Below are 23,121 nucleotides of genomic sequence, written 5' to 3'. Positions count from 1 at the left end.
ACAGTCCTTCAGCTGGGTACACAGAGTGAAGAGTTGACTCTACTCTGCCCTGTCCTTTTGTTAAAAATGATTAGTCAATAATATCTTTCAATTCAGCAAGAGACATGAAAAGAGATCAGTATTTTAACTACTTACAACCAATACTTAAAATCAAGAATCTTTTCCCTATGGCTCTTTTCAATTTTCTCTTAGCATTTTTCTGCCCTTTCCCATCATACTTGAGAACTCATAGAGTTTAAGATCAGAAGGTATCACCAGTCTGACCTCCTGTATGTCACAGGCCACCAGCATTGTACATTAACCCAACAACCAAAATTAGACCAAAGTATTACAACCTTCAGGAGACTAGACTATTATGTGCCACTGGCAGAGAATAGGAGAAACCGACCGAAGTGCACCAGTGCTCAAGGCCTCTGCAATGGCAGGGAAATAATTAAATGAGATATACCCAGACAATTGTGGCAAGTGACCTGCACCCCATGGTTCCAAGGAAGATGAAACCCCCCCAAGATCACTGCCAAACTGACCTAGGGGAAATTCCTTCCCAACGCCACATATGGTGATCAGTTAGACCTTGAGCATGTGAGCAAGAACCAGCCAGCCAAGCACCTGAGAGAGAATGCTAAGTTGGTGCCACCTCAGAGCCCTGGTTAACCCGTCCAATGTCCCATCTCAAGATGTGGCCATCCTTGATACTTCACAGAAAGGAGGTGTTTTTTTTAAATACTCCCTATAATACATGGGGGTGGGGGAATCAGTTCCTGACCCCTGCAGGTGGCTTGCTGAAACCCTGAAGCATGAGCTTTAGGATCATAGGACTCTGTAATTCCTATGTGTTCACTGGTTAAATTTGAGAAAAAAAAATAGAACTCTTAATTTTAAAAACATTTAAATTGCCCCTGTGACATGATTCAGAGGTAATTGGAACATTAATGATAATACCTATCCACTGCCTTTCATCTTAGGAGAGGAAGGGCAATCTTGTGGCTCAAGCCCATGAATAGATAGTGGGAGACCTGAGTTTTAATCCCAACTCTGCCACAAATGTCTTGTCAGTTTGAGCAAGTCATCTCTGTGTCTCAGTTTCCATCTGTAAAGTGGGAATAATAATTATTATCTACTTCACAAGGATGTTGTGCAGTTCAGTTCTTAAAGCTCTTTGATGTTCTTGGATGGAAGGCATTCTCATATACGTGCAAAGTACTAACTGAAAATAGAACCTGGGAATCCTGACTTCCAGTTCTCTGCTAAATGCTATTTGTACAGGCTAGTTTATTGTATACAGTTACAAAGCGTGATAAGGCCTTTTTTTTTCATTCAAATTAAATTACAAATATCCCTGTTATGTCTCATTTCAGTTTAAACGATATGTTAATAAGCTTCGAAGCAAGAACACGTTTTATAAAAAGAAGCGTCTAGAAATAGCAGAAATTACAGCTGAGTATGGTATCCTACAGAGAACAGAAGAACTCCTAAAACAACGTCATGAGGCTATTCAGCAGCAATTGGTAACGCAAAATTCTCCCACTCCATACATCCTAGCCACAACCACAGTGGTAACCATCAATACAATGATATGGACATAATTGGTTTGGAATTTTTTAATGTGTTTTAATCTTTAAAGCTCTCTTACTATTATTAGCTAAACACTGATAAAGCATGCTTGGTATAGGAATTGTTTTAATCTGCCAGTTATACTCAGCTATCGTATTTCATGACTAGAAATAGTTTCTTATAGACAGTAGTATAAGCTCTACATTTTTTTTTCTTGAGTCTGAAGGGCCTAATCCTGCACTCAAGTGAAGTAATGGGCAAAAATGTTATTGACTGCAACAGAAGTGGGACTAGGTCCTTAATTAGTTGAAGGTAAGCTTTGGTATATTTTGAGGGCTTTAAAATTACTTTATCAACAATAAGGTACAGATCCAAGCTGTCAGAGATACTGGAATAGTATTTAAAAACAGCAACAACAAAATCCAAGCATTAAGAAGCAAATGTACTTCACAGTGGTTCTTGAAGTAAGTTAGAGAATATGTATTACTTAGAAATTGAAAACTAGCCAAACTCAGCTTCTACCACTAAACAACAAGAAAAGGATTTCCCACACCAATCAAGGGCAACTGAATATACATGAATACAGAGTATAAGTCTCCAGAGAATGTACATCCATTCTAATTGCACTAGAATTTTACAGCAAGGTAGATAATGTACATTAGTTATCCTGCAGTAAAAAACACACCTTTTTTGGCAATGAAGGCAAAGCCTATATCTAACTCCATACAGCTATTAAACCCCATAAAATGCTCCACACCAAAGTGGCTGTAGATATTATAAGATTAATGTTTTTAAAACCACTAGAGTTGAATGGGTTTTTTGTAAGATTGATCCACTTGGGTTGGTATATGTGTGTCACTTTTAGAGAATTAATACCCTGCATACTAGTCTACCATGACTGCTTGAGTCGTCGCTCAACATTCTGTATTACAAACTTACATTTCTTTGCATATTTAATGATCAACTATTGTAACGACTGTGTGAATGAAAAGGTAAAGTTTTGTTAAACTGTGAAAGGAATAAAAAATAGTTAAGAGAATAATTTCTCTACTGTATTACATCCCAAATATTTTGAAGAAATGTATGGGGAAAATAGCTTTATATATTGAGGCATTACCGTAAACTATTTTCTTCTGTAAAAAAACAGCATTGGAGAATACAGTTGGCAAAACAGTTCAGAAATATTGTATTCTGTTCTTGTTTACATAGTAGGTTTTTTTTATAGAATTAGCTATATTTACTACAGATTACATCCTCCAAAATAGGCATCCCTCTTTTTATATATGTAATTGCTGCAGAGAAGATCTGATCCAAAACCCACTGAAGTCAATGGGAAACTTTCTTTTGACCTCAGTTAGCTTTAAATTAGCCCCAGATAGAGGTCTTTCAGAAAATAGTTAATAACCTACTAGTTGAACAGTATGGCAGATACTTTAGTTAGTTCTTATGGCAGTCATAGAGTTTCATCACTCTTAAAATAAACTGATTCCAGCACTTAACTTCACTTTCAGCGTTCTTGCAATATTTCACTTACATTAGAGAACTTGCTCCATGGTCTTGCCAGCACCTGTCCTCACATTTTGTATTTGTTTCCTATGTCCACAGCAAGCTATTGAGGACAAGAAGGGTATCTCTGGATACAGTTACACACAGGAGGAGTTGGAGAGAGTATCTGCAGCAAAGAGCGAGGTGGATGAAATGAAGGGACGAACATTAGATAACATGTCTGAAATGGTGATTTTGCCTAATTTAACTATTGTATTTCTGCAAGCTGGATGTTTAATTTTAGAAAAAATAAAATCAGGATTAACATTTCTGGCACAGGTTTTAAAATAAAATGCAATGTATGTTTGTAGAAATACATGTTGTAATATACTTTTGGGCAATGTACAGCTACAAAGGTGACCTGGAAGAGTTTTAGTAAAATTGGGCATGTGTCCATTTTTGATGTACACAGAATGGCTTTTTAAAAAGTACGTTTGCGTGTGTGGGCAATGTTTCCTGATCGTTTTCCCTTTAGAAATATCAGGGATATCAAATCTGGGCTTCCTTGGTTTGACATTTTTGTGATTTCAGGCATTGTCTATTGTTAGTATTGGCACCTTAATTGAAAACATGGAATGGGATTGAAACTTAACAAAGACTCCTTTTTCCAAAATGTGATTTAATCACTGGAAGTATATGGTTGTTAACAAAACCAAAACATAATGAGTTTTAAACAGCCTGACTAATCCCTTCCCCTTCTCAATTTTCAACTGTCATGAATCTTGTGATGTCGTCATTTAACTCATCATAGACAAGACAGGACTTGAATTTCTAATGAAAAAACCACACAGAAAAAATATTTTTTTAAACGCCTCTCAAACCTTCTTTATTTATACATAGTAAAGAAACAACAAAAAAGGGTACAGTGTTTTGTTTTTTTAACACTTTGCAGGTCCTTTTTTAAACTGACTGGTGAAAATAAAAAAGCATTCTTCTCAGCCAGGAGGCTGAATATGATTTGAACAGTTAGGCAGCATCGTTTCTTTATTTCAAAATATTTCTATTTTTCAAGGTATTTTACAATCATTTCTAAATATATTTGCAAAAACCTAATTGTTGCTGAACCAGTAATAGGAAGCCCCGGAGCAAGAGGGATTTCCTGCTCTGGAATGTCCCATCAGAGGAACATTGAGTACTCAGATTGATTTATATATATTTCTATTAGGGGAAGCCCCAGCCTGTCAGCACATTTGCAGAAAATATAATGTTAGAATCCAGGAGAGAGACTACCTGCTGGGTGTCTAACCAATTTAAAATTAGGAGAAGGACTAGGGATTGGATTGGAATTAGATTGATGGAAAGCAAGAGGATCGCACAAGTTTATTGGGAAGCAAGAGATTGCCATCAGTTAAATAAGGTTTGAACCTCATAAATATTTGAGGTTCTACTATCTTTACTGCACACAGTGGTCCCTCTTTATAAGCACTTCATTGTAACGCTGTCCCCGTTAAAAGGTTTTTGTACTCTAGATTACAATTTGTATTGGTCCTGACGCAACTTCCATTGAAGTGAGTTCATCCATTAAGTTCAGTGGGTGTTGGATTGGATCCTGTGTTCATGGAAATGCTCCCTCTTTATTATACGCTGTACAAAATACCTGGTTTTCAGAAACAGTCTTGGGGAAGGTCTACACTAGAAGTGCTGCATGGGTGCAGCTGCGCCGCTGTAGTGCGTCTCATGAAGAGGCTCTCTGTTGACGGAATAGCACTCTCCTGTCAGCATAATTACTCCACCTCCAGGAGAGGCGGAAGCTATGTCCGCAGGAGAGCATCTCGTGCCAGTGTGGACAGCACTTAGGTTGCTGTAATTTGCATCGCTCACAGAGGGATATCTTTCTCTCACCCCTGAGTGATGTAAGTTGCATCGACTTATGCGGTAGTGTTGACCTGTCCTTGGAGAGAGAGGACTAAATTCGGTGTAAATATGTGTAATTTTGTATCTATCCTGATGAAGAACATTATAAAATATCAGTAAAAGATCTGATACTCATATTTATTTGTAGCTATTCTTTTTGTGCCCACCTTACAGATCAGTATATGTAAGTAATGTTAGAAGCTGACTAGAACTTTTTGCATTTTTTTCAGTTCTTGTCAGGTTTTGACAGGCCATACACCTGAGCTAAAAAGGTTCAGAGACCTTTATTCACAATAACTTTGAGTCTACACAAGGTATTAGGTTGCATAATCAGCAGGGTAGAATTCATCTATATACAGAATAAACAGGCAATTCAAACCATGAGAGCAGAGCTGAAGTAGACTGTGATGGTACCCCTATTATAAAATGTACTATGTTTCTTAATTATCATTTGCCTATCATTTATTTTACATAATATATGATTCAGTCTCCTTTCTTCACATCTCATAGCTGTTTTCTCCCCATATCTTTCCCTTCCTTTGCCCTCCCATTCTTAATACTCTCACTGTTTTACTAATAGCATATTCACGTAGTGCCTTTTCTTCATATATCAGGTAAAAAAACTGAATACTATGGTGGCAGATAAGAAGTCAAGTTTAGCTCCAATTATCAAAGAATTGAGACAGTTGCGGCAGAACTGCCAGGTTAGTAAAAATGTTTAGGAATATATTGTGTAATAGACATTAGTGAACTGTCTGTGCAGTGGGACAAATTTTCAGAAATCGCCTCTAAATTTTGCTTTGCAGTTTTGCCCATGAATTCAGGGGCACATCTGTGACCTGCTTTACTCCAGTTTTATACCAATATAACTGTGTTTGGTTTCAGTAGAATTACAACAGAATAAAACTGGTATCATAAGTGGCAAATCAGGTCTGTAGATAAGTCTGTCTGTAAACTGCCATTCAGAAGTTTGTGTTCAAAACTGATTGCATGTGCAGATTTAGAGGCTGAATTGAGGCCCCTATGAAAATTTAAGGCAATATGCATTTTACTTAAGTTTTATTCTTAGTTGTTGGAATCCAAAGAGCTAGATCCTCTGGTGGTACAAGTCTATATTGTCTTGTGGACATAGGTACTGGAACTAGAGGTGCGGGGTGTGCTACAGCACCCCCTGACTTGAAGTGGTTTCCATTATATACTGGATTTACAGTTTGGTTCAATGGTTCTCAACACCCCCACTATACAAATTTTCCAGGATCCCTGCTTGTGGACCTTGGGGATTGTAAACCTTGGGGATTTCCCCCCCAGAAAATAGAATGATTTTAATGACAAATAACACTGTCGTGTTACAGAGTAGCAGCCGTGTTAGTCTGTATTCGCAAAAAGAAAACACTGTCGTGTTAGTTACATGAGAGCCTTCCTTACAGCTAGCTGTATGGAAGGCAAAAACCACAAATATATATGATTTACAAACCTCTGCTACCTAATACAAGACCACAGTCAACTTGGAGGAAAGCTGGAAGATGTAGAATAGGTAAACTGTGGTGAAACTCTGATTGAGAAAAGCAATTTGCAACATGAAGTGGCCAAAGGGGTCTGGAACTCTTAAAAATCAACAATATAGCCATGTTCTTAGGCTGAGGCTTTTCCCCTCACAATAGTAATTCCTATGGTGATGACAACATCACAACAAAACAAAACATCATAATTAAGCAATAACACACTGGAACCATCTCGTGTTCCAATCCTTGAAGATGGCAATTTTATCCATTGACTTTAGAAAGCTACAGGGCTGTGGGGAAAAAAGAAAAAGTCATCCAGATCCTTAACTGATGTAATCTGGCCCACTCCCAATAAAGTCAATGGAGCTCTGCCTTTTTTTTACCAGCTGAGGATTTGGACACATTCTTTTCGTAATTCATTTGAAAACATGTGTCTGCAAATACAGGATAACTAAATGGGATTTAATAACAATATGTACTCTTTGTAGGGGAAAGTATGATAACTTTTATTGTTTGCTAAAAAGTTTTAATGCAACATCAGTTTTTTTTCTTTCTTTCTGCAAAGGCCAACCTATTCTTGTTTTATAATGTAAATAAATGTGGACAAAATTGTTTTTACGTGGAACTTAATTAATCATCTAAACTATCTTGTAAGCTTAATGTTTAAAGAGCAAATAAAACCTTTGACACAATGTGAACAAATTAGAAATTGAATCCACCATGTTAAAGACTTTGGATATAAATATAAAAAGGAAACTTGTATGTTATGTTGTAGTTTATACTACTGATCCTCCAATATGCAGGGCTAGAAGTGATATCCTTGTAATGATACGCGTATGTCTGCTTGGTTTATGTAAGTTGCTCTCAGTGTGCCAATAGCTGAAGTCGAAGTGTGAGATTGACAAGAATTTACATTGCTTAGGTGCCTTATGTTACTAGACTCAAGTTTTCATTTACACGACCTTTTGCCCTTTTCACATCAGGAGTTAACCCAAGAATGTGATGAAAAAAGAGTCCAGTATGACAGCTGTGCAGCAGGTTTAGAAAGTAATCGCTCCACACTTGAACAGGTAAGATTGTTATTACTGTATATTTACAAACTCTATGAAGCATATAATTCATTTTGGGATAAATTCCCCCTACCCTGCCTCTGGAAAGGAAGGATGGCCCAGTGAGTGGGGCACTAGTGGGATGTGGGAGACCCGGGCTCAATTTCCTGCATTGCCACAGACTTCCTGTGTGACTTTGGGAAAGTCACCTAGCCTCTCAGTGCTTCAGTTCCTCATCTATAAAATAGGGGTCCCAGAGAGAAGATGGGGATTGGAGGGATAAAACCGCCCATTGAAATGTCACAGAATGATGCCCCTGTAACTGTTTTGGTCAGGGGATACACACACACCCTGCTTTCTGGACAAGGAAGGACCTAATGCACACAGATTGGAAGTGACTTGACATCCCCAACTATGCATTTCCAGTTCCACACATCCTTAGCTGCCTAGGGCTATCTGGAGTTGTACACATCTCTTGTTTGAGTACAACAAATGCATTAAGTGGGTCTTCCAAGCCCATCCAATGAAATCTTGTCCTGACGAGCAAAATTCTTTTTGCAAAAAATGCATCTGCCAGAATCCCTGCTCACTCATGTAGCACCTGCTAGGATAGCATTTGGCTGTTGGAATGTTAATGAGTTATTACCAAGAGAAATCTTCAAATGTTTATGTAACTAGAATGCCATTTTCACTAAATTAGCAAAACAAAACCAATGGTTAATGGATAAATGTAATGAAATGTTAAGCAGCTGCTATCCAGAGGCATACAGAGTAATTGTTTTCCCTGAGAATTTTAAAAATGCTTATACAATGTGCCTGTTTGCGTATTGGATAGATTACAGACATCACTTTTTATAAATATACAAACATATACTTGTATGTCTAAGTGCTTGTCTACACCTAAAATGCTACAGCAGCACAGCTGCTCCGCTATAGTGCTTCAGTGCGGACACTACCTGCATCGATGGGAGGAGTTCTCCCATCTGCATAGGTAATCCGCCTCACCAAGAAGCGGTAGCTAGGTCGACAGAAGAATTCTTCTGTCAGCCTAGCACTGTCTGCCCTGGGGGATTAAATCAATATGGCTACCTCTCTCGGGGGTGTGGATTTTTCACATCCCTGAGAGATGTACCTTTACTGATGTAAAATCCTAGTGCAGACCAGGCCAAAAACAGGGATTGTATACACACAGGTTTTGAACTGCTTTAACTATATCAATTTAGAAACAGATGTAGTTAAATCCATGCAATCCCCTAGTGTGTATGCAGATATACGTGTGTGTGTGTGTGTGTGTGTGTGTGTGTGTGTGTGTGTGTGTGTGTATATATATATATATATGTCTTTTTTAATGTCTTTAATAAAGTAAATACTAATGAAAACTGCATGATCATGGGAGACTTTAACTTCCCAGATATAGACTGGAGGACCAGTGCTAGTAATAATAATAGGGCTCAGATTTTCCTAGATGCGATAGCTGATGGATTCCTTCATCAAATAGTTGCAGAACCGACTAGAGGGGATGCCATTTTAGATTTCATTTTGGTGAGTAGCGAGGACCTCATAGAAGAAATGGTTGTAGGGAACAATCTTGGCTCAAGTGATCTTGAGCTAATTCAGTTCAAACTAAATGGAAGGATTAACAAAAATAAATCTGCAACTAGGGTTTTTGATTTCAAAAGGGCTGACTTTCAAAAATTAAGGAAATTAGTTAGGGAAGTGGATTGGACTGAAGAACTTATGGATCTAAAGGTCGAGGAGACCTGGGATTACTTTAAATCAAAGCTGCAGAAGCTATCGGAAGCCTGTATCCCAAGAAAGGGGAAAAAATTCATAGGAAGGAGTTGTAGACCAAGCTGGATGAGCAAGCATCTTAGAGAGGTGATTAAGAAGAAGCAGAAAGCATACAGGGAGTGGAAGATGGGAGGGATCAGCAAGGAAAGCTACCTAATTGAGGTCAGAACATGTAGGGATAAAGTGAGACAGGCTAAAAGTCGAGTAGAGTTGGACCTTGCAAAGGGAATTAAAACCAATAGTAAAAGGTTCTATAGCCATATAAATAAGAAGAAAACTAAGAAAGAAGAAGTGGGGCCGCTTAACACTGAGGATGGAGTGGAGGTTAAAGATAATCTAGGCATGGCCCAATATCTAAACAAATACTTTGCCTCAGTCTTTAATAAGGCTAAAGAGGATCTTAGCGATAATGGTAGCATGACAAATGGGAATGAGGATATAGAGGTAGATATTACCATATCTGAGGTAGAAGCGAAACTGAAACAGCTTAATGGGACTAAATCGGGGGGCCCAGATAATCTTCATCCAAGAATATTAAAGGAATTGGCACCTGAAATTGCAAGCCCATTAGCAAGAATTTTTAATGAATCTGTAAACTCAGGAGTAGTACCGAATGATTGGAGAATTGCTAATATAGTTCCTATTTTTAAGAAAGGAAAAAAAAGTGATCCGGGTAACTACAGGCCAGTTAGTTTGACATCTGTAGTATGCAAGGTCCTGGAAAAAATTTTGAAGGAGAAATTAGTTAAGGACATTGAAGTCAATGGTAAATGGGACAAAATACAACATAGTTTTACAAAAGGTAAATCATGCCAAACCAGCCTAATCTCCTTTTTTGAAAAGGTAACAGATTTTTTAGATAAAGGAAATGCAGTGGATCTAATTTACCTAGATTTCAGTAAGGCATTTGATACCGTGCCACATGGGGAATTATTAGTTAAATTGGAGAAGATGGGGATCAATATGAACATCAAAAGGTGGATAAGGAATTGGTTAAAGGGGAGACTGCAACGGGTCCTACTGAAAGGCGAACTGTCAGGTTGGAGGGAGGTTACCAGTGGAGTTCCTCAGGGATCGGTTTTGGGACCAATCTTATTTAATCTTTTTATTACTGACCTTGGCACAAAAAGTGGGACTGTGCTAATAAAGTTTGCAGATGATACAAAGCTGGGAGGTATTGCCAATTCGGAGAAGGATCAGGATATTATACAGGAGGATCTGGATGACCTTGTAAACTGGAGTAATAGTAATAGGATGAAATTTAATAGTGAGAAGTGTAAGGTTATGCATTTAGGGATTAATAACAAGAATTTTAGTTATAAGTTGGGGACGCATCAATTAGAAGTAACGGATGAGGAGAAGGACCTTGGAGTATTGGTTGATCATAGGATGACTATGAGCTGCCAATGTGATATGGCTGTGAAAAAAGCTAATGCGGTTTTGGGATGCATCAGGAGAGGCATTTCCAGTAGGGATAAGGAGGTTTTAGTACCGTTATACAAGGCACTGGTGAGACCTCACCTAGAATACTGTGTGCAGTTCTGGTCTCCCATGTTTAAAAAGGATGAATTCAAACTGGAGCAGGTACAGAGAAGGGCTACTAGGATGATCCGAGGAATGGAAAACTTGTCTTATGAAAGGAGACTTAAGGAGCTTGGCTCGTTTAGCCTAACTAAAAGAAGGTTGAGGGGAGATATGATTGCTCTCTATAAATATATCAGAGGGATAAATACAGGAGAGGGAGAGGAATTATTTAAGCTCAGCACCAATGTGGACACAAGAACAAATGGGTATAAACTGGCCACCAGGAAGTTTAGACTTGAAATCAGACGAAGGTTTTTAACCATCAGAGGAGTGAAGTTTTGGAATAGCCTTCCAGGGGAAGCAGTGGGGGCAAAAGATCTATCTGGTTTTAAGATTCTACTTGATAAGTTTATGGAGGAGATGGTATGATGGGATAATGGGATTTTGGTAAGTAATTGATCTTTAAATATTCAGGGTAAATAGGCCAAATCCCCTGAGATGGGATATTAGATGGATGGGATCTGAGTTACCCAGGAAAGAATTTTCTGTAGTATCTGGCTGGTCAATCTTGCCCATATGCTCAGGGTTTAGCTGATTGCCATATTTGGGGTCGGGAAGGAATTTTCCTCCAGGGCAGATTAGAGAGGCCCTGGAGGTTTTTCGCCTTCCTCTGTAGCATGGGGCATGGTTGACTTGAGGGAGGCTTCTCTGCTCCTTGAAGTCTTTAAACCATGATTTAAGGACTTCATAGCTCAGACATGGGTGAGGTTTTTCATAGGAGTGGGTGGGTGAGATTCTGTGGCCTGCGCTATGCAGGAGGTCGGACTAGATGATCAGAATGGTCCCTTCTGACCTTAGTATCTATGAATCTATGAATCTACGAAGGTAGGGGCCATTGACTGCAGTCAGAATTCTGTACACAAGATGATGGCAGGATGTTGCCCTAAACACTTCCAGTTGTACTTCGTACAATAACAGTCTGTCTGCTAGAATACTGCCTAATAAAATATATTGTTCTCATACTGCAGGAAGTAAAAGGGCTGCGTGAGGAGTGTATTCAGGAAGAAAGCTGCTATCATCATACTAACTGCATGAAAAAGGTAAGTCCACAAGACAGAAGCCTAAACTTGTGTAGGTGAGAATATTTAAGTAGGAAAGATGGTATATGTCTAAAATATGCTGTGTATTTCTTTTTAGAATCTAGAAATACAACTTCAACGTGCTAAAGATGAGATGAAGACGTATGTTTCCCCAGATGCACAAGACAGAAGAAAAGCAATTAGGTAAATGTTCTTGTCTGTCTCTTGTGTGTTAATTCAGAGGATTTTTATAAACCGAGCCTGAAGTTATAAATGTTTTCATTGGTATTTGAACTGGAAGAAGGAATTCACCATCTAAGCTTAAATTACTATAATATTCAAAAAATAAATATCCAACATCTAAAAGATATTGTTGTATACCCAGGAGTTCTCTCAAACATACAAAAAATCTTTCCCTTTGTGTTGGAGACTATAGGCCAGACAGTAACTTTTAACTCCAGGTTCCCACTGGAAATGGATGCAGAGATGTCTTGCTGCAGCCAAGCCCAGGGAGAAAATATGGCTGAGTCAGACAGACAGAGTCAGCCAAATTTCCTCCAGGGGTTCCTGAAAGTGCATACTGAAGCAGCAAATTTATCACCTTTTCAAGGGAGTATAGCATATGTTGTCCTCAGATCCTGACCAGCTCTTGCTAGTCTAATACAATAGTTAGCACTAGTATTGGTGCTTAAAAAGAGAAGTGCCTGTGCTCCATAGGAGAATTGTGTGTTGTTCCTTGTGCCCTCCTGATACCATCCACCCCAGCAGACACAAGTGGGTGGTACTGGAATATAAATATTTAATAATAATAACTAGTCACTTATGTGCGGAGAAGAACTCAAATGTTCTACAGAGGGGCTGTTATTAGTACACTGTAACTGAAACTGGGAATTGGTATAGGAGAAAAGTTAGAGGGCTGAGTTGAGGGGGAAGAGAATTTAATGATTGTAACTTAAAAACACAAACCAACCTCCAAATGTCTCTCATTTCCTAATCTCTTTGTATGTTGTATCCCTTTCCACCACTCAGCTGCCCTTATTTTTTTAATAATACTGGATGCTCTTTAGGGCAGAAACTGCATCTTCCACTGAGTATGGAAAGTGCACGGCACATGGCAAACACTACTGCCGTCTGTCAATAATGGTTTCATGGAATCAAGTAGCTGTGATTGGACAAACAGAGGAGCAAGTAGGGGAAATGCGGGAATTGGAACATGATGAGTGGAGTTATAGGATTCTGGGCATTGGGAGTAAGACTTGAGTGGAGCATTGCCACTTCTCCTGCTGTCACTGTTTCACTGAACCTTTGCTAAACATGAGAAAAGAAGCTAGATAAGGTGACAGTTTCTCAGAAATTAGAAACATTTTATTTTGACCTTCTGTGAGTTCAGAAAGCATTCACATTTGTAAGTATACTGAAGGCTTTGATATGCAGATATTTACAAAAAGCAAAATAGGGAGAGAAAATGAGTTTCTAGACCTCCTTTTAGAATGTGTATGTATTTTCACTGGGCACTGGAATGTAAACAGAGCTAAAATGAACCATAAATAGAACAGCACTTTCCTAATAACGTATTGAACAAAAAAGTCTTAATTCTGACATTCTTTATTGGATATAAACGCTCTGTTCCATATAGTCAGTACTAAGGAATGTGAAAAGTTAATTTTGTTCTCTAAAAATAAAGGTTGGTTTTTTTTTCTAATTAAATTCATTCATTCCAGTCATCATTATAAATAGTAAAGAAAAAGGCTACCATGAAAATGAGTTCTTATTTTTTATCATTGTTTTGCAATAAACAGCTTTACTTAAAACAATCAAACACATCCTGGGACCAGGTCCTTAATTGTGCCTGAGTAACATCCAATGAGCTTAATAGGAAGGAGGAGATTTTAGGTGGCTTTCCACTCTTTTGATCTGGTAGGACTAGTTAGGGCCAATTTGGCTCCTAGCACAACTTAGAGCAGCCTCATGTATGTTCTGACTTGCACACTGTTTAGAATGGTTCTGAGTTGCCAGAGCACAATATGCTCCAGCCACACCCGCTCCGGCCACTAACACATCTACTCTGCTGAGAGAGCAGGAGCCAGGATCAGATGGCATGGAGCTCAAAGAATGTACTGTAGCTCAAAGATGGAGTAATCAATGGGGATGGGGAATATATAGAAAAATCTGCATCACAGCAGATCCTCCACCCTTGCCTAATAATAGCCTACTAACACAACCTGATGTGGTTTATTGATGTGTTTTATCCTTTTGGAAACTAGGATTTCCCATGCTGAGCAATTTTGAAAGTTCTTTAGATATTTGAACCACTCTGTGTTTCATGAACTCTCAAACCCTCTGCAGCTAAGTGTACTTGTTACACACCATCATACTTCGTTCTTAAAAGAGAGCATGTTGTTTCTCAATATCTCACCTAAATTGGAAAAATATGTAAATAAGGGCATAACAGCATATCAGAATTTATTATTTGAATATCATATTATGTATGTGAAACCTGACAGCATCAAGGGAATAGCTTCATCCACTGATGACAGCAACAGGCAAAGATTTTTAATATTGGATGTCAAGAGTTATGCTTCTACATCTATGTTTAGGCACCTAAATAAGAAGCCTGATTTTCAGAGGTGCTGAGCACCCAACAGTTCTTACTGAAATCCATTGGAGCTGCAGGGTGCTCAGCATTTTTGAAATTCAAGCCACCAGTGTTAGGTTTTGTGAAACATGAAACCAAATTCTGCTCATCTTAACTCCTGAGTTTTCCCATTTGCTCCAATGACACTATTCCCATAAGCGAAGCAGTCTGGATTTGGACATTGTATGGCATTTGTCCAGAAGTATGATACTGAGCAGTCTCAGAATACTGGCAACTTTAATGCAGTATTAAAAAGGATCTCAATCATGCATTATTTGGGAGGGGCCATGCACTCAGACTTCACTTGGGGAACCCCAGAAATCAAACTTGCTCTGAAAGCTTAAGAGTGACCTTATCCATTTGTGAATAGCATTTTATGCCAGCTGCACAATTATGGGGGTCAAAGAAGTCCTGAAGCCTGATGATAAAGATATTTCTTCATCTTACTCTTTTGAGTTTCTTATTTAGGGGCCCTTAGTTTTTGATGCTATTCCCACCCTGGCTACGTGTAAACTTTCTACCACTATCCATTTTTTCCCCTCTTGTAGAGTTAATCTGTCTTATTACTTAGACTAATTAAAATTATAACTCAATTATTATGTACCTTCTTTAGAGAACAATATACACGAATGATCCTTGAACAAGAAAACCTTGGGAAGGTAAGGATGAGTTTGGGTTTTTTCACTTGAACAAACATGTTGCAATTCATACTTTTATTTGGTTCAGTGTTCAAAACTGTGTTAATCCTTTTAAAAAGCATACTGCAGAACACAGAGAAAATTCTATTCCTGTTAGCATCAGTAATGAATCCCCTGAAAAGATATCACACTTACCCTTCAGAGTTTGATTTCCTGCAGAGCATAGTATGAGCTTCTTGTAAAAGATAATCAAACAGCTTAACACAACAGCACATTCCCTGTAAACCATTTGGATAAGAAACTGAAACACAGATATAACAAACTGTGACAGCTCAAATTTGAAGTTGTATATAAAGCAACCTGTTGAAGTCAATAAATTTTAGAGCTGTCAGTCTTATCTTTATAAATGGTTAACGATATCTTCAATGTAGTTGTGTTAACAAAAGCCATTGTTTATTCATATGTTTATTCACATGTGAAATTCAGGCTAATGAAGGGCTTAGCCATTCTATTTCAACCAAAATGTCCTCTTTTTCCTCTTTTTCCCTTTGAGTCAGTTTGTGAGTGAATTTTACAAGTTTGTGTCACTACAGTTGAGAATTAATTGCAGTTTCTCATGTAAAAGTTTAATTTCAGGATATATAACTTCATGATCAGAATACATTACACACTGCAACTTGATATGCAAAGTCTCAGTCTGGAAGTGAACTGATTTTTTAAAATAAACTTTTACAGAACAAATGGGACTCCCCACAGAGAAACTGGGAACACAGCAGGGTAAAGTTGCACTATATATAAAAATAGGGTGTTATTTTTCAAGGAGCTGCAATAAAACTAACATCATGCAAGCCACACACATCAAAGACTCTACAGAGAATGCTGCATGTCCATTTACAAGGAATGTTTTTAACTTAACTGAACATTAATAATGTTTCACGGGGAGAGGAAATGTTCTTTTCACATTAGGCTATCTATGTAAGCTAACGTTTGTCATGTTGAACCTATCCAAAAATCTTTATTTGTTTATAACAGAAACTACGAGAGAAACAAAAAGCTGTGCGGGAAAGTCATGGACCAAATATGAAGCAAGCTAAAATGTGGCAGGATTTTGAGCAACTGATGGAGTGTAAGAGAGAGTGTTTTCTAAAGCAACAAAATCAAGCTTCTGTTGGTCAAGTCATTCAGGAAGGTGGCGAGGATAGGCTGGTATTATGAATTTGTTTTGAATTCCTGCTTCTAACCTCGTCATTTCCTCAGATCATTCAATTGAATATTGCTTTGTTTTCTCACTGTTTCTACGTAGGTTACTTTTAAATAATTTATTGTCAGTGGGTAATATGAGGTTGAAATTAACTCCCAAGAAGAGAGCCCTCTACATTATTTAAGTGCCAGGTTAATGACTTAAATCATGTGGCGGGTCTTGTGTGAGATAATTTCACTGTACAATTTCACTGTAAAGTCTATGGATCTTCCCAAAGAAACCAAGGGGAAGGAGTCCTTTCCCAAGGCCATAGAAAGCTGGTAGAGCTGCTCTTCAGCTACTACTGTAGCCCTAATGCTACGTTTTTCAGAGGGAAGGGTAGAAGTTCTGGTCCACCCATTGCTTAGCTTGGCCCTCTCCTTCCTGTCTTGCCCCAGTTCATTCACTGGTAAGCCTGGAGCTATTGCAGAACTGAGCTCCGTGCCATGCTAGAGGTGCATACACCCTGCACACTCCATTCCCAATCCCTCTATCTTCTTACACAATTGAAGTAAACTGATTGTGCTGCCAGAGGACCCTTCATTGGTACAAAGACAGAAGCAGGATTTGAGAACAATTACTTGGATTCTGAGCTTTTTCAATTTTTTCCCCATTTTTCTTTTTAAATATGTGCTGTTTTCTAACTTTTCCCTGTGGTTGTATGTTACCCTCATGAAAACTTAAACTGGGGCCTAGTAAGAAATACAGGCCTAGGGTTTCCCCTGCACTGAGGCAGCTTTGTGCTGCTTTATTTATGCAAAGTGATTCTAAGTGATAACTGCCCACAGGAGGATCATCCCAGTGCAGGGGCAGTCCTCCAGTGATGTAGATCTGGCCCAATTCTTCCTACATAAATTAGGGTATGGAAAAGTGTTTGTGGGCAAGACTTCCCTGCACCCTGACTGGTTGTCAGAACAGCCCCTGGAGGTCACTAACAGCCTTGGGACTGATCTGAGAGACATCAGGGGATCCACCTGGTGCACAGCTGGCCCAGGATCAGAGAAGTGCAAAAAATGGCTTGAAACTCTCCCTCATCCCTCCTGATTTTTGCTGTGCACTCCTTGGTCAAACAGACAAGGGTCAGAGCTATAGAGTTATGTCATGAAGATCAACATTCTTACTGCTTTTCTTCATTTCTTTTGGCCTGTAGAAAAGCCATTTGGAAAATTCTATCCTGTTTGAAATAAAATTGATCTAATTTTTAATAATACCTTCAGTGTTACTTTGGGTATAACAAGTATTTTAGCCTTTTCTGATATTTAACTATACAGCCATTTGCTGCTTTTTGTGTGAACCCCTTCCCTCATCTGCATTTGCATTAAATATATTTAACAGAAATAGGAGAAAAATAAAATCTGGTGGCGATAGTGTCTTTGTAAAAATTTCTTTAGTTGATGGAAGTAATTGAACAGTCATTATTAAAGGCAAGCAGCTTGCTGGGTCTTAAAGGAAAAAAGGCATTTGAACAGCTCAGATTCACTTCACAGAGTTATTTCTAAATTCTCCCTTTGGCAACAAAAAGTGTTTGCAGCCATGCTATGAAAACAAAGCCTTCAAATCTCACACAACCCTAAGATTTGCCTGGAGACGGGGGTAAGTCCCATCTCATCCCCATGTGGGGCCCTGCCCTTTGGCTCCTCTTTCCCCTTCAGGATAGCTCAAGGGACTCTTTCTCCACAACTACACACTGACCTTCTCTCCAAGGATAGATAGAAGCTGCAAAGGGTTAAGCAGCATTAACTCCTATGCAGATTTTCACTGGATTTGGAGGGAAGCCTGCTGTGTAGAGGGTGGACCTTAGGTAGATTTACAGGCAGCTGGAAGAGTGTGTCTCATTACCACCATGTGCCTCTTCCACAATTTGAGTGCCCTACATGGCAAAAGAAGGATTGTCTCAAGGTTAAGGCACTGGACTGGAACTACATCAAACAATGTGCTAGGGGCAAGCTCAACAAAATGGAAGCAGACTGTGTGGTATGGGGAAACCCAGTTCCAGGAATATCTTTAGGTTCTTCTCTTGCTAGCCCAGTATTTATTAATTATTACTTATTTATTTACAGTGCTCTAGTGCCAAATGGAGCTGAAGAAAGTTATGGGAGTTACATACTTGGCCTTTTGAGGAAGGGTTATAGGCATCTTGTTGAATGCTTGTCAACAACAGTGGAATAGCATGGCCATCTAGACAGGAGATATATTAGGGGGAGCCTGGGATGATCTCCAGAAAAGGGGCATTTGGATTCCTTAGGGGTCATGTGCAGTGGTGGAGGAGAACACATGCTCCAAAGCCACAGAAAAGGGGGGAGGGGAGAAGATGAGGGAGGGACATGCACATGAAACTAATACTTAATAAAATCCCAAACCCTAAAATCACATTGATTATTTACTAAATCATTTAGACATCTCTTTTTTATATGGCACTGCCAGTTGCGCAGGAATTATGCTTTTAAATCTATAGGAGTAATGTACAGTCCAACTGGATGTAATTTTTTTTCTGTTCAGTGTTGCCCTGTGAGCAGAGTCTCTTTCTTTTTAAAAACAAGTTACTGGTAGTTGATTTAAGATTACATGATGGTTGCACTGATTTAATTAGTGCGGCATCATTCTTACAGCATCAGAATGACTTGCTGAAGCGAAGCAGAAAATCAGAATTACTCTAAGAAAAGACAATTGGAAAAACTAAAAAGCTGTTACACAGTTGTTTTTATCTTTTATATAAGTGGACATTTAATGCAGGTTTATAATGGATTCTGTTCAGTGGCTTTTCCAACCAGTTAGTGATTTGATGGGAGCATTCAAAAATCTTCAACTGATTCTGACGGTTAATTGCTTCTGCTGGTAATTTACAAAGAAGGAGCTTATTATCTTTTGCGCTATTAGTATTAATAGTCTAGCTGGCTACCTAATGAGATTACAAATACAACTTGGAAAATCACCTGCCTTTTTCTTGTGAAGATCCAAATAAAAAAAAATGTAGTCAGTGAAATTCTGTGTTTCTGTACTCTTAAAAATTTCGTCCTGTTAAGACACCAACTGCATACATTGATTCAAGAGACTAGTACCTATCTTTACCCAGAGTGAAATCAGGAAATAATCCAACTTTAAAGGCTGTTTGTGTTCCATAGCATTGCATGGTTTTGTCATGAAAGATTAGCACTAATTCAAGGGATGTCCTTCTCAAGAGTTACAGGCAACTCCCAAATGAGTAAGCACTATGAATAGGGAAATCAGAAATGGGCATGAGCAAACTTATTTGGCTTGTTACATAACCAATTGGTTAATATTTTTATGATCTGGATTTCTCATGCTCATTTGTTTGGTCAATATTAGCAGTTACCATTTTGCTTCTATTAGAGCATTAATAGAAGAGAAATATTAGAATATCCCCCAAATAGCTCAATCTGCAAACACTTTATATACATATAAACATATAACTTTACTGACGTGATTAGTACAACTGAGCAATTCACATATGTAAAGCTGTCCACCTGCTTAAGTGTTTGTAGGCTTGAGCTCTAGAGTTGTATTTTATTATGTTTAAATATGTGAAATTTTTGGTAGATATAAAGTACAAAAAAAGACCTGAAGAAAATCTAGTTCAATTAAGACCTTAATATTTTGTTCTAAAAATAGCAACTCAAAAATGTTTTGGCACAGATTATCCTAATAAATATAAAATCTATTAACGCTTTCTCCTTAAGAAAGCCCTGCAAAAATCTGAATCTTAAGGTACAGTGTTACTTAGTGACAGCTCAGTTAGTTAAAAAAAGTCCTCATTGTGAGAATGTCCTGATTAATTAAAATGGATGCATCATTCTCAATATGTAATATAAAATCCGTTCTTAGGGTGACCAGATGGCCCAGGGAACTGGAAATGGGATACAGAGCCTTTCACCTTTTAGATCACTGTTCCATATTTGGCCCAGATCTGCAGTAGCTGAAAGTCACTACTACCTGGAGGCTGTCCTCAGCTCAGTTAAGTATGCATAATGAGTTGGCAGTATCAGGCCAGTTCCTAAATCACTGTGGCAGCTGGCAAAGTTTGGCAACCCTGCAGCCATTCTCAACAGCAACGTAAGCACAAGATTGGTAGGGCCGTGGTGACCAAACTACCCTGTTACCATTGATGTCCCCACCAGAAGAGGGTTGTGCCGCATTGGCATGGCAGAGGGTGGGAAGCTTGCCTTGTATCTGCTTTGTGGAGAAAGAAAACTACAGACTTGATGCCTGTAAATCTGGCACCTCTCATTAGCGCTGTATTCGCTCAGATTTAAATGAAAAAACCCAAAAAGGACAAATAACTTGTTCTCTGTATGTCCTATGTTATTTATATCAGCAGGTTTCCTACTGTGTTAACTCTTCAACTGCCTTTCTGTTCTGGTCTTTGTTCCAGCCTCAGAAGGGTAGCAGAAGGCAACAATTTTCTTGGACATGTGAATGTTCCAATAGGGAAGTATTGCATGAATCAGCTTTGGAGGTGTCTATTTCTCAAGGTATCAGCTGTATGAGGCAACACCTAAATAATTAGGTAGTTAAGTAGTCTCAAAATTTAGGCTATTTTAAAGTTGTTTTAATATGAAGAGGAAGGGGCCTCTGGATCCTGAATGTGTGACCCATACAAACCCAATTTTTCTGCTCTTGTGCTCCCTATGTTCGTTCTGCAGCGGTTTCCAAACACCATTGCTAACCTATCTTTAACTAAAACATGGCAGGGGATGATTTTTCACAAATAATTGTGCTGTGCTGCTTTAAGTGATTTTGGTATACAAACAAGGAAATACTGTAAGTAATTGGGGCCATGATAACTTAATTCCCCATTAGAAGCACAAGATTGTAGGAGAGGCAGAACAAAATTTCCTACATAGCTGAGATAAAATCAGCAAGGAATTGTGGGTCAAATCCTGCCGTCCTTCCAACAAAATTCTTGTTGACTTTAATTGGAATTTTGCCACAATAAGGTCTGATGGAGTTAGCCCTGTGTTCTTTTTCCTGGCAAAACATGAATGGTTAAAGGGACAGTGTAAAACTTAAAAAAAAATAAATTTAAAAATATATATTCTTGCCTAAAATAATGGTCTTGATCCTGCTGAAGACTCCCACTAAAGTGGGACACCTTAATTAAAAGACCTGAAATTTATTAAAGTTTTTCTCAGCATGAAAAATAAAGAGAGACCAGTTGTTATGACTTTAGTTTGTAGTTGATGTCTACTCAGTTTCACTGTCAGGTTCTCATGCAGTAACACAATGCTGCAATGTTTATGACTTTATTCTTTCAAAAAAATTAAGCTACTGCTTTTTTTATTTTATTTCATGGAAATACTTATTTTCATGAATGGTAAAAAAATAAAAAAATGTTCACCATTTTTTCCCATTGTTCTTAGGTTAGAGAAAAACATAATTTTTACAAAATGTGTGGAAAACTTGATCCAAACATGTCCCTTTAATGAAATCCTATTCTCAGAGCAATGCAAATACCATGTAATATAGCCACGAAAAAAATGAAACAAAACCCTTCAGGTTAGCTGCAACTCTGTTGAAAACACAGAATCAGTATCTGTCAAATGGATTAAGGCCCTGATCTTGCAATTGGATCCACAAAGGCAGAGCGTATGTCTGCGCAGAGCCCTAGTCAAGTCAATCAGTACTCAATAAAATCACATTTTTAAGTTTTTGATTGCAACTATTAGAGTTTTTAAAAAGCATCCATTAACACAGTAAGAACATCACAGTGTCTCTTTTTAGAATATAATAAAGCCAGATCCTGCACACTTTGGCCAAACTAATCCTTAAGAAGAGTTTGGTCTACAGGAGTAGGGCAAACAGGATTTGACCAATATTTAAAGATAAATTCTTCTCTCTCCCTTTGAATGGAGAGGAAACTGTCCTAATTATTTTACAAATAATGAACCACAAACACATGCATTTTATGCAAATAATAAAGATGTATGAGGGAATCATGCAGAAATTGGCCAAGTAATGTTTTGTTTTTAAATTATGGAAATGATGCATGAAGATAAATAAATAGCTAGAGAAGATATTGGTCTAAGTGAGATTTTATACAATTTAAAAGCATTAGTTTTTCCACTGAATTATTTCTAAAAAATCAATTTAACGATTGAAAGTCTGAGGCTATAAAATGTTAAGTGAAAAATTCAGAAGCTTATTTGATTTACTCCAATGGAGCATTATCTGAACAGTAACATGTTTAGACATGGCTGTTGCAAATGGAAATGTCAGGTCCCTAAATGAAGAATTAAGTGAGGAAGAGTTGATTGACCCAAGATTTGAGAAGTTAAAAATTGCGTGAGAATTATGCATATTGGATATTGATGATCGACTTTTAAATTGTACATTCTCCAAATGCTGAACTTTCTTCTATCACTTTCAATGCAATTAATGTTTGACAATGTATTTGTAAATCGTTGTATTAACCTTGCTTTAGTCTGCCATATTTTTATTGTATAAAAATGTATTTTTTAAGCCTTAAAGATTAAAATGGTGTCATTTGAATTGCTTCCTACTAAATATAATTCAGCCAGGTCACAACTCTGGTGTATACCAGCTGAGAACCTAGTCCAATAATATTTTATATTAACATTACACCTTTCATCCTTGAGGATTTCTTTGCTTTATCACTAGAGGAAATAGGAATAGATTGTTTTGCTACCTCTAAGAGCCAGCCTGAAAATCTTTAGAGACCCATTTATTGTCTT

At 38.0% G+C, this 23,121-nt stretch overlaps 1 protein-coding gene across 14 annotated transcripts in view; it reads left to right on the top strand.

The window, feature by feature from the left end:
* IFT81 (intraflagellar transport 81) overlaps positions 1–22,918 on the top strand; it is a 68,963-nt gene extending 46,045 nt beyond the window's left edge. For 7 of the 14 annotated variants that reach the window (XM_043498391.1, XM_043498392.1, XM_043498393.1 and 4 more), the window contains 9 exons: positions 1,359–1,508; positions 3,160–3,288; positions 5,568–5,657; positions 7,439–7,525; positions 11,848–11,919; positions 12,017–12,102; positions 15,147–15,192; positions 16,204–16,347; positions 16,416–22,918. In XM_043498391.1, the coding sequence (XP_043354326.1) occupies positions 1,359–1,508; positions 3,160–3,288; positions 5,568–5,657; positions 7,439–7,525; positions 11,848–11,919; positions 12,017–12,102; positions 15,147–15,192; positions 16,204–16,347; positions 16,416–16,556 (945 nt within the window). In that variant the 3' untranslated portion in view covers positions 16,557–22,918. Of the gene's footprint in view, positions 1–1,358; positions 1,509–3,159; positions 3,289–5,567; positions 5,658–7,438; positions 7,526–11,847; positions 11,920–12,016; positions 12,103–15,146; positions 15,193–16,203 lie in introns of all 14 variants that reach the window. The other 7 variants (XM_043498398.1, XM_043498400.1, XM_038373810.1 and 4 more) reach the window with 1 other exon arrangement.
* Positions 22,919–23,121: the final 203 nt, after the last annotated feature.

The sequence above is a fragment of the Dermochelys coriacea genome, chromosome 15 (assembly GCF_009764565.3).
Source record: "Dermochelys coriacea isolate rDerCor1 chromosome 15, rDerCor1.pri.v4, whole genome shotgun sequence".
NCBI classification, from domain to species: Eukaryota; Metazoa; Chordata; order Testudines; family Dermochelyidae; genus Dermochelys; species Dermochelys coriacea.
This window is presented reverse-complemented; position numbering and strand designations above follow the sequence as displayed.